This window comes from Salarias fasciatus, chromosome 23 (genome assembly GCF_902148845.1).
Source record: "Salarias fasciatus chromosome 23, fSalaFa1.1, whole genome shotgun sequence".
In the NCBI taxonomy this organism is placed as follows: domain Eukaryota; kingdom Metazoa; phylum Chordata; class Actinopteri; order Blenniiformes; family Blenniidae; genus Salarias; species Salarias fasciatus.
In genome coordinates, this window is record NC_043766.1 from 8,403,192 (window position 1) to 8,419,489 (window position 16,298).

The 16,298-nt window shown below is 40.6% G+C and overlaps 1 protein-coding gene across 1 annotated transcript; it reads right to left on the minus strand.

Moving 5' to 3' along the window:
- Nucleotides 1-1,802: 1,802 nt before the first annotated feature.
- Nucleotides 1,803-15,995, minus strand: LOC115382003 (kinesin-like protein KIF14). The gene is made up of 28 exons (XM_030083648.1): nucleotides 15,397-15,995; nucleotides 13,499-13,747; nucleotides 13,269-13,356; nucleotides 13,027-13,134; nucleotides 12,726-12,778; nucleotides 12,609-12,639; nucleotides 12,280-12,387; nucleotides 11,947-12,060; nucleotides 11,115-11,230; nucleotides 10,857-11,029; nucleotides 9,699-9,843; nucleotides 9,259-9,322; nucleotides 8,984-9,156; nucleotides 8,691-8,793; nucleotides 8,436-8,563; nucleotides 8,145-8,277; nucleotides 7,723-7,846; nucleotides 6,974-7,061; nucleotides 6,663-6,801; nucleotides 6,202-6,302; nucleotides 5,342-5,415; nucleotides 4,757-4,972; nucleotides 4,467-4,651; nucleotides 3,833-3,985; nucleotides 2,978-3,073; nucleotides 2,805-2,879; nucleotides 2,163-2,292; nucleotides 1,803-2,068 (listed from the first exon to the last, which is right to left on the minus strand). Exons 1-28 carry the CDS (start codon nucleotides 15,993-15,995, stop codon nucleotides 1,896-1,898), a joined length of 3,939 nt encoding a protein of 1,312 aa, XP_029939508.1. The 3' UTR covers nucleotides 1,803-1,895.
- Nucleotides 15,996-16,298: the final 303 nt, after the last annotated feature.

Consider the following 16,298-nt stretch of genomic DNA (forward strand, 5'->3'; position numbering starts at 1 on the left):
CAGCCAGTCGGAGCATGTGGAGGGGGACAACAGAAATCATAATGGGGTGTTGTTAGCCAGGATTTTACCGATACATTTAGAAAAGGTTATTCTCAGATTTGCATTGCAGGTATTTTCACACCATCCGTTATTGTTCCTTTATCATTATTGTCTTGTATCATGTTTTGTGTTGACTGTGTGACACCATGTGTTAGAGGGGTGTTGTTATGGAAAAGCGGAATTAAGTGAGCAGGAGTGTGAGTGATTAATGCATTGCGTGTGTTTAGGATGCTACGAATGATCAGTGAAACGATTTCAGCAAACCCCAGATCGAATTGGGAATTGTGATAAACTCCATCAGTATAATTGTACAATAATCTAGGATAAGTGTGGGTGAAAGCTGATAGTTACCCAGTTTGAAGATATGTAATTATATTTACAAAAAAAATTGTGAAATTGTGTTTTTCTGTAGAACTTTAAATGAACATTTCTGTAAATATGTATTCACACTTTCCAGCATTTACCTTTTTTTTCCCCCTCTTTCTTTTACAGAGCAAGCTGGGTGACAGAAACGTAAAGACAGAATGAACATAACCGGAGCCGTAACTCAGCTGAAGGTACAGAAAGCCTCTCATGAGTTCAACTTTCCTGACACTTTGTTCAGAGCCAGTCTGTGCTGATGTGCAGGGTAACTGGCTGTCTTTTAACAACAGTGGTACCACCTGAACTCAGACTACACTGACAAGCTGCTGTCTCTATATCATCTATTTGAGGAAAATACATCCATAACCCCAAAATCAAAGAGGAAATCCAGATCAAACGCTGTAGTTTTTTTCCCCAATGTCAGTGTAAAGAAGGGCACAAATCAATGACATCGAGGTCCAGTGGGAATTAAATATTTTCAAATGCACATTTGTGAAAGTCTCAAAGGGCTAATAAACAGAACAAAGTTAAGCAATATAAAACAATTAAGAACAGTATTAAATACAATAATGCAAAATAGAAAGACTTTAAGTCTTAAAAGAAGAAAACGTTCTGTGGTGCCTTCAGATGGTCTGGAAGTGAATTGCACAGGTGGGCAGAGGAGTAGAAAGCCCGGTCACCCATCGTGGCGAGTTTGGTCCTCGGGATATGAAGGTGTGATGAATTATCGGAGCGGTGGGAGCGTGTTTTGGTGAGTGGGTCAGCAGGTGCTTGAGTGTGTTGCCATGGATTCATTGGTAGGCGAGGAGGCAGATCTTGCGTATTCTGGTGGAGACGCGGCACCAATAGAGGGATTTCAGGACTAGTGTGAGTTTTGGTGAATAACCTGGCGGCACCATTCTGAATGTATTGGGAATTTTTGAAGGTTTTTTTTTTTTTTTTTTTTTTTGTGAAACCACAGAAGTGAATTTCAGTTGTCCTATCTGAAAATGAGTCGGGTCACCTTTTTCTCCAAATGGGGCTTCATTCTAGGATTTTTATTTTTTGCCATCAAGGACAGTATCTCTTCTGCTCGTTGCTCTCCGTCTGATCTTTTTCTCCCCTATCCTCTTACCACAAGTGGAACAGCAGGAAGTCTCCACCTGGTTTCTACCCGTGTAGAGTTTTTTCCTGTCCAACTTCACTTGCAGGTGCTCACATGGAATTATTGGATTTTTCCTCTGTAAAACTACATGGAAATGACTGTTGCATAGAAGTAAAACTGAATTGAGATACACAACCACACTTTATTATGTGAACTAACAAGTGACAGAAAATCATAAGTGAAAGTGCATCACCACCATAAACTTAAACTAAATATACATAGTGTCATTGCCACCACGCAACACATTTGTGGCATAGAAGTGCAATATTTACACAGATCTGTAATTTTTAACAGCACTGGCTTTCAGAACTCTGCCCCCCCACATACTTTTTTTTCCCCAAGTAGATGATTATACTTGAGTTAGCATGCTTTCGCAGTCCCGGCTGATTCTCTGCAATGATGATGATAGCAGCTGCGCAAGCGGGAGGTTCAGATGGACGGATGGCAACTTGATGCTCAAAAGGTCAGAGGTCAGCTTTGCAATATGATCAGCTGAACCAATCAGCTCCCTGTAGTCTCTTCCTAGAAGATGGAGGCAACCTGATTAGTCGTATCCACAACCATCTAGAGTATGGTATTGCAGTCAGAAAAAAAAACAACAAAAAAAACAATTTACCCTGCAATGCTGCAGAAATGGAGGCATGCAGTCGTCTGACTCCCTGCCTGAGCTTGAATGCGATGGAGGACAGAGTCTTCAGATCGTCGGTTCGAAAAGATACATGTTCCTCATCCAACAATTCCAGTTCCTGTTTGAGAACACCCAAAAACAACAACAGATCTAATACACTGTGCTAAATGTAAAGCAACCAAGAACTACATCACTAAAAAACAGACAAAACAACAATACAGCACAGGATACCATCTCCGAGGCATTTCACTCATGCACAGAAAATCATTATAATAGACTTTTGAAAAGAGGGTAAAACTGTAAAGAAATATTGAGGACAGATAACCAGATGTTTCAGCAACCATTTTCATATAACGGTTCAGTAGCATTTTATATTTCTTTTGTAAATATCCTAAAACAAGTTTTCACAAGCCATAAGGTAAGATTTTCTACTTTGAGACTATAGCCATTTTTCTATAATGGCTATTATATGGAACTATAGAAATTATTTAACAGACTATAAAACATAACCTGAAAAAAAAAAACAATGCATACGCACAGAAAATGTTAAGATTGTAAACTCCGAAAAAGTTCAGACTGCAAAAACCTGGGCTTATTCCTTGAACTGCGTATTTGATGAGTGAAATTTACCTCAATGATGTGATTGAAATATTTTTGCATGTTATGTGCTGCATCAGTGGCTTGTAGTTTTATTCTCTGCTGGATCTGTGAGCAGAAATGAGAGGAATCAGTCATTTAATGTTAACCAAAACATTTGCAAGACTCTAATGGGGGAGCAAAAAAAAAGAAAAAAAAAAACTTACGATGTTTTTAGGACTGCTTTCCAACACCTTTGACAACATGTCTGTGCAGGCCGTGAAGGTCTCTCTAAATAGGCCGTGTACACCCTTCAGGATGCCCTATAAGCACATAGGTGATCATAATTGCTCAAGGGCTCAAATGACACCAATGATGATCTTTTCTCTTATCCATTGCCAAAGCAACAAAATAAAACCTTTTTCTGCTGGTTTACAAAGAAGCCAGAAAACCATTGTGTCATTGATATAATGTAGTTAAACAACAGGATTTGTGATTTAAAAAAAGTCCTTTCTGACAAAAGACTGCAGTTCGATGGCCTCACACTGGTAGAATTGCTTCATTTAGAACAGCAGACAAGCAGGACAGAACAATTTATTCACAAAGCATTTTATCACCACTTTCTCATCTTGGATATTGACTGATTCAATTTACTGTGAAGCTTTTACACTTCACCCCAGACAGATCATATCCAGACAACCCTAAAATGTTCTAGCTGCTGGCAGTTGCTTTATCTCATTTAGTCGCGCTGGTAATCAGTGCTCGTGACACATCCTGTGTTTCAGTTCAATTTAAAAAAAAAAAAAGGTGGGGAAACTAAATGTGTTTAAAAGGCTTTGAACCAAAACGGGTATTTCAGATCTATAACCAGAATGTTATTTATTTTTAGACAACTTTGCGCTGGCATATAAACACAAACGTCTATCAATATTCAGACCAGCAATTCCCCAGATCTTAATGTTGTCTCTACTTTCAGATCCACACAGCTAATGCAGCATTCTCCAGTACAGTGATCCGTCTGCTTAATTACTTTCCATCTCAGTCTCCAAAGTATCTGCTGCAGTATTTATTAGTGTTGTTACCTGGCCTATGGCCTGCGTGCCTGGGACCATCGTGTCCAAAGGTGTGTTGAGTAAGGCTACAAGTTGGCCAACAGTCATCAGTGCGGCCTGCAGGCCTGCACCGATTTCATGGTCCACCTGTGTCACAAACATTCTCACGTCTGATTCGCAGCCCTGCATGGGGAGTAAAGAAAAAAAAATGTTTGTCAGCATAAACAAGCTGAATTAAGATTGATTTAATCGATGAAAGCAAGCTAACAACAGTTGACAAAGTCTGGCAGGCCAGTAAATAAATGAAAACCCTAGGAAGCATTAAAAATCAGGATTGAGAGGGGAAAATTGTGTGTTTAGGTGCAGAGACTGGTGAGGAATTTAGATTTATTTTCCATATATTCATGTTCTGTTTGGGCTCAAGGTTGAGAATTCCCTCTGCTTTGCCATTTCCATAGACAGAGCTCAAACAGCTCAGAGCTAAGACCCGTCAATCAATGCACTGCATTTTGATTAGCCACTGCGTCTCCAAACTACGCCAAATTGAAAATCATTTGTCAGCTACAATTCTACACCATTCTCAACTACTTTACCTACTGCAAGAGCTAGGAAAGTCCCAGAACCACATTGATGCATGGCATTTAGTGTAAAGTGTTTCACTTACCTTGATAGCCATAAGGAGGTAGTCTCCCATTATTTTAATTTGGTGTTTGAGTTTTTCGGCCAACAGGTAAGTTGTCCCAGACGAGGGCTCGATACTCCCCAGCCACTGCATCCATGAGAACCCGGCACTGTCCAGGGCAGCCGTGCCCGTTACCAGTGCCCTCTGGGCCTCCTCACTGCCAAACGCTGCAAAGGAAAAATATCAGAAGTTAAAGTCTGAAAATGTTCATTTGTTTAGTGCAAATCTACTGATTCTTCTATAAAATCATCTCAGTTTTAATTAAAACCCACCACTGTCTGTGTTGTCACGGTCAAGGTTGTTATACTGCTTTGTTAACGTCTGTGCCGCTGAGAAGATGGACTGCAGATTAGTGACCAGTTTGTCGGCCATCGTCTTCGCTGCCGTGCTGCAGTCACTCAGACGGAAGATGGATTGGCGAATGAGGTCCATGCAAACTGCAGGTAAGCTGTTCACAGGGCTGGCAGTGGTGACTGGTGCGGCTGCACCTGTCAGTAAGAAAGCATACAGTGAGTGTGTGTTATACAGGACCATGTTTGGGGGGTACGGGGGGAGGGGGGGGGGGGGGGGGGGGGGGGGAGGGGGGGACAGTTATCAGCGTTTACTAATTGCTTCCTCTTAATCCATTTCACCACATTTCAAATGTACATTTTTAGAAAGTTAGGCTCCAACACAGTGCAACCCTAAATTGTTTGAAGTCGCACAGAAGATGGATAAAAGTTTTTTTTTTTTTTTTTTTTTTGGTTTTTTGTTTTTTTGTGCAGATAATCACTGATCAGCTACACTTATGTTATTTTTATCAATGCTGCTGGATCATGTTGGTCAAAACATTTGCTCTTAAAAGAAATTTGACATACCAGCACTTTGCGATGCAGTCTGGCTAAGCCTCCGAACCTGCTTCTCATAGAAGCGTTCCACGAGCTTCCTCTTCCTAAAACGGGACCAAATGCAAGCTGTGTGAGCATGGTACCGACGCTTTAAAAACCACTGACACGGGACATGCGCTGACGTTTAAAGTGTAGAGTTGGAGTTCTTTGGGGGGCTGGAACTATGGAATCCCAGAGGCTTACCAGTTGATGATATTGAAAACTATATTTTTCTTAAAATTCATGTAGAAAGGAGCAAGAGAGAAAAAAAGTTATCTTATGGAGTGAAGCTAAGGGGAAAAACATTCTGGCAGTACTAGAACTACAAGGAATTCTATATATACATAGCAGGTGCTGTACATGCATACTTGGGTCACAGAACGTAGAGTGAAAAACATTGGCACCTCTTGTTCCTTTCTCTTTCCAAATACCTTAGCCTTTGGCTTTCATGGACATGAATCTAATAATAAATAAGAGGAACTACACTGAAGACAGAAATATTCTGAGGGCAGCATCTTAATGCCAGCTTTCCATGAAAGAAAAGACTGGTTTAATGTCAAAGTGTCATGTTGTTGGAAAGTTGAACAACTCTGGAGGAGAAAAAGACCCCCACCCCCATGAAAGAAAAAAGAAGAAAAAAAACTAAGCCCTTTTTCCCCACCTTCCATGTGAATACCTCTCCACTAACCCAAACACACCATTTAACCCAAGAGCAGAGCATGAGCTTGTAGATTAAACACACGAAAACTACAATTTTTTTTTTTTTTAAAGCAATTCTTCGCAAGGAGATGCTCCTATAGCCACCATACATGCACAAATGTATTCTAAAGAGGAATAGCAAAAATAACTACCTTGGTTGAGAGAGGTTTGAGAGGCCAGGGGATGGTGCTGACAGGTCATGCTCCCACTCATCAAAAGGGTCATAAAACTCATCTTTTGATGCAGCACCCTCCTGTGGAAAAGAAATGTCTTATTTATTCAAGTTAATATAAAAACACAGCAAAGTCGCGCAGCATTCCGATATTAGGCATAAAATAAGCAATTCTAGACTGTAAATGGAGGTCAGATATTCAGTCTGAGCTCAGAGCTTTGCTCAGTTGCCATTTTGCAAATTCATAGCAAGTGTTCATATGAATGCGTCATCTTAATGATGCATATAGGTATGAGTGGTATTACGTTGGGTCAAGGAAATATCAAGGGCATGTTCAAAAGTTCACAGACTTGGGTGAAATATAAAAAGTTATTATGCTTTGAGAAATGTAAATCATCACTCAAACAATAAGGACAAAGAGGGACGTGAGTCATGACAAACCTGCTCCAGCTCCCTCAGAGCGATCATTTTTTCAATGAATGTGTCAACACTACAGAGCGTGGCGACTCCCTGGACTGTATGCCGAATGCGGATCATAGTCTCAGTGCTCTGGGTGCTGCTGCTGTCTCCAACTTCGTACCTAAAAGAGAGCATTGACAGAATTTTAACAGAAATGCACTTCGTTGAAGCAAACATTAAAAACTTCTCTAAATCAAGAGAAACCAAAAGTAAAAAGAAAAACTCTTAAAATGACTAGAACCTGTTACAGTATATATAATGTCATGTCTGTAGTCAATGTGAGATATGTGTACCTGCTGAAGACCAAGTTGTTGTTTCTCCTTTTGCAGATGGTATTTGCCTCTTCAATCATTAGGTGGAGTTTCATTTGCCAATCGGGGACTACAATAAAAAAAAGAAAAAGAAAAGAAGAATGGAGAATAACTTCACTTCAAAATGAGTATATCAAAGACAACTTCCATTTACTAAGCAAGGATGCATTGTTCATTAAGGAAGTCCCCTTACAGGGAGGAAAACTCGGAGACTCCAAAATGTTATATTTACCCTACTTCTACAGTTCATATAATTACTACATTTTTTGTGTAGCCTGTTACAACAACCCATCGCAACCAGTCAATATGCAAAAACCAGAGTCCTACCCCCCTTTTTTTTGGGACAGTCAAGGAAGCACTCATTTGTAGAGACTAAAGTTTAAACTTTATTTTTGAAAGCATTAGAAATATTAAACTCAAGTGTGTACTAAAACACATGGATAAATTGTTTCTATTGTAGAAGCATGATTGTCAATGTTATTTTTAAATAGGCTGCATAATTCCTGCTCCCTATGCTTGTTGTAAAAAAATAAAAGTGACACTTTCAAAAGTGTGAATTTAACAACTGAGTAGACACATTTATGTAGTGTCAAACTGAATTCTGAGTTAATTTAGCACCAGTCAATTTGCTATGTAATGCTCTTAGTGCTGATAGACCTCACCCAGGAGGAAGTCAATTTCGTCAGCAGAAATAGGAGACATCCCCAACTCGGGTAACTTAAGACACGCACCTCTTTGAAGTTTTTCTTTGCTCAGCATTTTTTGAGCTTGTTCCTCCAGGACTTGGGAGAGCTTGTTCTTCTCCTCCTCCAGCGCAGCAATGATTTTAGAGGGGACCATGTGCTTTGTGGCACCCTGCAGTGAACGTGGCAATTAATTGAGACAAAAGAAAAGATGGTCACAATCATGGTTCTCCAGCCAGGCAACTTTGAATACCACCAAAAAATTAAAATCAAAAATTCATACAAGAACCTCAACCGCGTAATGACTTTGTGAAAATACATATGTATACCATGGCAAAAACAAAATACACTGCTACAGCGAAAACCTTTTTTTCCCTAAGTAATGACAAAACTAAAGTAATTGAGGAGACACTGGTCAGGACACATTGCAAAACTTCACACAGACACATCCACTCGGTGGGCGGTTGTACCTGTGCACTCTGGCTCTTTAATGCTTCTGTTCCGTGGGCTGTCTCTTTCTGAGCCAGTTCTTGTGCTGCCTCAATTCCCTTCAGCATTTCTTTTTTTGCATTCATGTTGGCCTCTTCGATGCCTTCTTGAAGTCTGGAACACACAAAAATCTTATTAGAGTTCATCGCGTAAAAAAACAGCTACAAAAGGGGGGAAAAAAAGGAAGAAAAAAAAAAAGCATGGCAAATCTATGACTAATATTGGAATGGAATTGTCTAATCTCAGTTGCATGGAGAATTTTTGTCACTCACGCAGGATTTAGAGCAGCCAGGAGTTCATTCCGAGCAAATTCAAAATCGTGAAGGGAGCTCGATGATTCCATCTCCCTGGGATGGTGGAATCTAAAGTAGTGGCTGCCACCGAGGATGATTCTATCGCCCTGGACGCAAAAAGAATGGAGTTGAAGACAGTGGCATGCTCGAGTTTGTACAGGTGCTACAAGAAAGGTTGCTCCTTTAATCTTACGAACTTTTATGGGAGAAAAAAAAAACAGTAGCTCTGCTTACGTTATGAAGCAGGGTGGACTCTGTTATGTTGTTTCCATTGATGTACGTCTTTGCATTTTCACACGGGATGATGCTGACTTTATCAGTCAGATTATACAGGACACTTAAAAAAACAAAGACAAAAAACACTATTTTCCCTCTTAGAAAAAATTTACAATTTTTTTTTTAACCCAGCTGACAATTAACAATTTAATGCAATGCAATTATAACTTAAGCAGTTTGTAGCACTTCCGCACATATGATTAATAATAACTCCAAAATATGTTTCACATCCCTTCAGGGATTGTTCTCACCAGTGGTGGTCTGCAACCAGTCCTCCGCTCAACTGGATATCCTGGCACATGTTTCCCACTGTGTTCTTGCCGTTTTTGATGGCATATACGAGCGTCTCTGAGAGCTGAGCATCCTCGTTGAGATTGACAAGACAGGGAAATGTGTTGTCCCTTTCAAAGGTTACGCCGACAGTCTGATTAAACAAACGAACAATATTGAGTGATGTTCTTATATTTTGGTACAAAGGTGAATCAACTGTAAAGGGAAAAGTTTTTTTTTTTGGGCTTTAAGTTACCTGCAACACCAGAGTCTCTCTCCGTTTACGAGCTTCAGCTCTCTGATGTTTCTCCTCCTGGGCTCTGCCAGAAAAGAGATACCCTAAGTAGATCATTTACAGCACCTCCCCCAGTACAGAGTATTTTCCTTTTTCCTGTGCAAAAATATAATTAGAATTTGTCTTTACTCAACTACACAAAGGGACACAATATTTAAATGTATATGTATCAAGCTTTGAACATAATGTACACTAAGGCTTAGATGTGTTGCTTTATAAGTGCATTTAATAAAAATAAATTAGAACTATAAAAAAGTGCAGTTCCACCCTAACCCGGAGATCACTGGTAACTACACTTTTTTAAAGCACTAAATCTATAGCAACTTTTATGCCCCCCCTGAAACTTTGTGATACATCAGTTAAATGTACTGAATATTGTTTATAAATGTAGAGATGCTGACCGGTTGGCTTCAGAGATTTCATGATCCCGCTCCAGGAGTTTCCGCTTCAGCCTTAAAACCTCCTTCTCTAAACGGCTGACTTGATGCATATCAGTGTGGGGATTCCTCAGCATATTCCTTAGTTTGCCGATTTCTGCTTTGAGCTCTGAAACACAAGAACCAAAGAGTTTTAAACTGGGGGGAGAGAAAAAAAAGCCATCGAGGTAGTGCAAATCCCATAATTAAATTGCAAGAACTACCAGAAATTTGAAAGAGACATCATACATATTCAAATTCTGTCCACAATTGGACAAATGTCAGTCGTTCAAGATTGTTTACTGAGCCATATTGAGCTCAGTTGTATTGTCTGAACTCTTTACTTTGAGCTTCTCAGGCTGAAAGGCAGCATGACAAAAATCCACAGCAAGAGCTCCCCTTAGTGCTACAAATGCCAAACAGCAGCACAGCTATCTCATAAAAAATCATACTTGCATGACAGTTAGCCGCCATGTGCAACTGACAGTGCATAAATATGGCCTGGAGGCAAGGTTAGGGCCAAGCTTTAATTTCAACTGGATAGCGCAAGAGCTGGTGATGGATAAGTGGGTAGACAGGAGGGTATATTGAACAGAAAGAGACAGCACTAGGGAGGCTTGAACAGAAAGATAATGATTTAAACCAAAAGAGAAAGTTAAAGACAAATTAAGACAAACAAACGAGGCAGATGAGGGAGCACGAAACAGCCAGCCAAAAATCAGAGCTAACAAAATGTATGTGTGCATGTAACTGAGCCACTGGGGTGACAAATATTCAAAGACTAGCAGCTGGTTCTAAAACAGTTTTCAATTTTGAACCCTTTTAATAATTTCACAAATAACTCCAACACCAACAGATTCGAGCAAAACAAAGTTTTGAAAGGGTGACAATTGATTTCTCAACATAGCAAGGTGTTCTCTTCTCAGCCCCCTCTACTTCTATCGAGAACATAATCTGTGGTGGTCAAGCACTTATCGTCATTGGGTTTACCTCACAATGAGCTCCTTCTTCAGGATCTGTGAGGGAAAGCTTATCCTACCACACTTCGAAAACCAGTGGCTCATAAAATTTAATGAATTAACAGTTTTACTCAGTCAATACTGATAAACAAAAACGACAAATGTATCATTATGTATTTCTGACCTGAGATTAACTTGGAGCTGTCGTCCTGATTGATGTTGACCTTGTTGATGACTTTGCTGGTCTTCTGAGCGAATCTCAGTGTGCTCAAAGTTCCAGTGAAACAGCTCACCGCCGGGCTGACAGTGGCAATCAAAGCCGTCTGTGAGTTCCCACCCAGGCTGTCTTTCAGCAGCCTATGGGAAAAAGGTTTAACTGGTTAAGATTGTCCATATAATTACCCAAAAATAAAACTTAGGCACAATACAATTAATTTCTCACCATGTCAGAAGGGAGTCCCGGTATGGGATGAAGGCCGCCTTGTCCTGTGACTTCAAAGATAATGCTGTTATCACCTTCCCAAACGTGAGAAGAGATCTATTGATATTTCGACATTCCTATAAACCAAGGAAAAAAAAAAGAAGACTTATTCATTTCTGAATATACATTATAAACTGAAACCATTTTCTTGGGATGAGTCACTAGTTTAAAAGACTTTTCCTTCCGTCATGTATTACAGTGGTTAAATAAAACCTGAATGTTCTTTATTCACTGCCTATAACAAAAAGACGAAAAAAGCATGGTGTAACAAGAGGAAACCACTTAGCTCCATGGTATCAATTTAATAAAACAGCTTGTTTCTCTGCAAAAACATTAACATACAATTAATTAATTATGGCTTTTGAGTTGTGGTTTGAGTGAAAATGTGTCAAATACAGAAAGCAAACTCTTATAAATCATTCATTGGGCTAATTTGTCTTTCGTGTCTTATAAGTAAATCACTGCAGCAAAATACACTGATGATCAACATTATGACCACTGAAAGGGTCATGTCGAAAACATGTCACTCTCAATTACTTAATGTTAGAGGGAGGGAGATATAAGTGATGAGTCAATGTGCTTTAAGCACAAAAAGAAAAAGGAGGGGGTCAGGCATAAGGATTTCAGAACATTAGATAAAGACCCCTTTGGCATTGCTGGTCAAAAAATCTTAAACTACAGTTTTGATGGGGGTCTTCCCAATTCTGCAGCATCCATCAAGCAGAAATGGAGACGTGAAGGAAACAAAAAGTTGACTGATCTGCATGGTTCCATGCAGATCAGTCCATGTTACCTGGAAGCGGTCGCCATCTTGAGAGGCGCGCAACTGCTCACTGCCCGCAAGATCTACCAAGTGAATTCTGCTAGTCACACAATGGCTGTGATGTTGTCCTTCCACGAACTCGGTCTGTCCACAGAAACAAATATTTTAAACATGCAGCTAATACCAATCTTCAAAAGTGACGGATGTCACTCTAGTATTACTCGACAAGTATGCCGATTACATAGTCACTTCAAAGGGGAAAAAAGGCTTTAATAGAGATGACAGGTTTGCAAGCATTTCATGAAAGGAACTGAAGGCTTTTTCATACATGTGTCGCATATGAGTGTGAGATAGAGGCCATACCTTCGTCTGCTTCAACACCAAAGTCAAAATCGAGTGTGACCTTGAACTCTTTTCGTTCATGAAGGTTGAAGCTGTGGCTTTCCATTTGTTGCCTAGTGCCAACCAGCCCTGAAAAAGAATGTTGACAAAAAGTTAGGATCTATTTCCCCCTCATAGATATCTTCAATTTTTGGTACTCATCTTCATGGTATGCATATCATCGCCATTTCAAAACACCGAGGTCACAAACACTGATGCTTGCTGCATTACTTTAACAGCCATTTGTTAATGAACTCTGACTTTCTGACTTATTCAGAGCATTGGAAGAATACAGAGTAGGTTCAGCATACCAGGATGTCACTTTCTGACTTCACCAGATTCCTGTAGGGAAATAATAAAATGAGTCATCCTGTAATGGATTTTAAACTTTCTTACAAGTGATACATCGAAAGAAAATGGTTTCTTACGTGGACAGCTCAGCAACATAGGTGCCATGCTTGGGGTGCGTCCTCACCTTCAGCTGGAAAAGAAAATGGTATGTCTTTGTCAAGACTCTAGAGCAAAGCTACTCAACTCTGGGCAGATGTTGATGGGTTGATGGGTGCAGATGGGTTTTGATTACATGCATGATTACATGAAGTTTTGCTATCCAGCAGGCAACTTCTGTCTTTTTTTTAAATCAAAAGACATCAAATTCAGAAAATAAAGCCCTAAAACCATGGATTCAATGATTTTTTTGTAAAACTATCAATATCAAAATTGACTCACAGGAATTTTTCGGTTGTTGTTGGACTTCGGGTCAGCACTTGTGGAAAGCAGGTCATAAATCTTTTCATTGTAAATTTCTGAGTAACTCAACTCCAAAACACTTTTGACCTGGAGTAAAAGAGTCAAAAAAGATTATTTGATTAAACTGAAAATGACTTCATCCATACATCTGGGTGTTGCTTTTTTTGTCTTGATTGAGAAAGAGAAATGAATTAGTTGAATTCTTCTGTTTAACATCTTACCCCTTCGTCTTCCATGACGGTCAGTTTTGAAAAAAGTTCCTGGCAGAATCGTGGAATGATTCCAGGACTCTCTTCAGTGCCCATGATTCTGCAGAGCAGCCATTATAAAGCAGCAGTTGTAACAATGCAATTAAAAGAAAAAAAACCCCACCTTGTGTGGAAAAACTGAACTTATGACAGAAAACCAAATTTAATAATGTGACTTTTACTTTGGTGGCAGAAACACTCACGTGTATGATTTGCCAGAGCCAGTATGTCCATACGCAAATATGCAGACATTAAATCCTTCCAAAGCTTTCTGGAGGAGAGGTCTGGCAATTTTTTCGTAGACTGTTTGCTGACTGGCAAAGGCAGGGTCCGCTTCATCAGTTGAGGAGAAGGCAAAGTCAAAGTTAAAGGAGAAACTCTGCTTTGTTTCAGGGTTTCTGATTATTGTCTCCTGGTCAGTGATGTCGATGGCCGGTTGTGTGTTCTTTTCCCTGAAAAAAATTTGATCGATCAAACAAAAATACTCATTTAAGAATACAACATCACATTTTTTCCCCCTATCTATTCTACACTTATTTTCCATTAGAGCTAGATAGAATGTTATTATGCCCATTATACATTTATCAGCTCCTTTACATGCACTCAGTTACACAGGCTGGTTCAGGCAAGCACAAAAATCAGTCATTGGGTTGATCCGCATGAGCAGGCTAAGAGTTTTTTTTTTTTTTTTGTAAATCAATATTCGGGGTAAGGTCAACTACGTTTACATGCAGTCAATATTTGGGTTAAGGTCAATATTCTGGTTTCTGAAACATTTGGAATAATCCATTTACAAACAGACAGCGTTACTCCTGTCTACATGATCAGCTATATCCCCACTGACGACGCCATGACTGCATTTGCACGTCATGCCACTAGGTGTGCTGTTTGCATGTCCAACCTTATTTTACACAGACACCACAGAAGAAGTGGGCCCGCAGGCGCTGTGCAGGCTCTCTCTGCATGTTGTTAGAAAAGAGTGTAATATGTTCAATGATGCGATGCACCGTTTTTTCAGTAAGAGAGAAGAACTGAACAATCGTTTCTGCACATTGTATTTACGTAGTAGATTTTCTAACAACATGCAGAGAGAGGGAGCCTGCAGGGCACTTCTTCTTCTGTGGCGTCTGTGTAAAACAAGGTTGAACATGCAAACAGCACACCTAGTGGCATGAAGTGCAAATGCAGTCACGGCGTTGTGTGTGTGGCCTCGTAAACCAGTCCCGCCCGCTCCTCATCTGCCTTTGGATTTTGGAGTGGGGTTCTCGGTAGGAGCCCATAGAAGTAGATTCGGTTCGGTCGTGAAACTTCCGATCCAATCGGCGTTGCCGCTTTTTGTTTTCAATTTTTTTTGGGCGAATTCCGGTAGCTAAACCGGAAGTGACGCCATCACTGTGCGTCGCAGAGATTACGGAGATAAACTTTAACCACTGTCTGAAAGCTGCAATAAGTGAAGTTATAGCCAAAATACCAAGTATTACAACAATCAAGCCAGAGCAAGAGTCAGCGCTTAGTGAGGGAAACAGGAAAAGACGTGTTCGCGTGCTCTTTGCTCTGAAATTTGTGAGTGACATCCTGTCATCATGAGGTGAAATGGTTTGTGGATATCACAGGGAGTTTTTTTTATATGATTTTTTGAAATTAGAGGTTTGCCGGGCTCTTATTTTTGAAATGCAACATCAGCTTGCTCTGAAGTTTAGTTAATTACATCCTGGGTTGTCTACTATCATCCTGAGGTGAAATGGTTTGTGGATATAGGAGGGATTTTTTATATACAAGTCATTTATACAGTGACGTGCTTGCGCTGTTACGTAATGCCTAGAGTAAGCGCACACCGGAAAACTTAGTTTTTTCACAGAGGTGTCAAAAGTTAGACTGAATTGTGTTAACAGACTGCTTATTATGTGACAATTAAAAAAGAAAGACATTAAAGTTTTAATTTTCCTAAATTGCACCAAACTACATTTTCAAGATCTCGTCTGATCGTGGTCTTGGCAGCAAAGCATTGGTTTTGTGATGCTCTGCCTCGACAAAAGCTCTTGTCTCAACTACAACTCTAGTTTCAAGTAAACCTCTTGTATGTCAACCAATGATTTCAAACCTGGTGTTAAACGGGCGCACTCGGACGGCTACGGTGATGGCAGCGCTGTCCATGCTGATGCTGTCGGTGTGAACCAGCTGAAAGGAGTCTTGGTCGTGCGAAGGTCTGCTCAAGACTGCGGCTCTTGGAGGATTCTCGTGGAACTGCTGGGAGACTGGCTCAACCTGAGTCTGTTTCCCGGGAGTTTTAAATACTGAGGCCTGACCAATCACCGGGCTTCCTGTGGATGAAGGTGCAATTGTACCCGCCCCCTTGGGTTGCCAGGTGATCTTGCGTTCACTGACCAGGTTGAAGGAGGACGGTGTCCTGCCGTTTATTTCACTGAGAATTCCCTGGCTATCCGGAGTGTCTTTACACGCAGAGTTTGTCCTCATTCTGCGCTGCAGTGTCAGTCTTTTCTCCGGAGCTGGAGTGGTGTTCTGGCTGTTCTCCGCCGTTAGTTTCTCGGCTGATTCAGTCCCGGTGTTTCTTCGTGATCTCCTCTGAAGGGTTAGTTTGCCGTTCGACAGCTCGGAGACGACATAGGTCCTGTTTACCTGGCGGTTGTGATCAGGAGGTTCTTCACACGCCGACCTCTCGTCTCTCTCCATACCTGGCATCTTGTAGGCTTGGCTGTTGACTGCGAGTGATCAAAATAAGCCGCACGCTTCCTCGTTTGTGTGACGGCTGACAGGACGTTCCCCTTACATTAAAAAGGCTCCGTAGTTTACTATTACAGTACACGAAAAGCAACCCAAAGAAACAGAAGCAACAGATACAAAACCAGATTACGCTCTGCTTCCTCTGTGCCCGCCTCAATTTTCAAAAGGGCTCCACGACGAGCCGATTCCGATTGGCTCAATTTGCGGAAGCTGTGACGTCATATTGTAGTTTATGCATGCAGTTGCAGCAGCCTGTCGCTA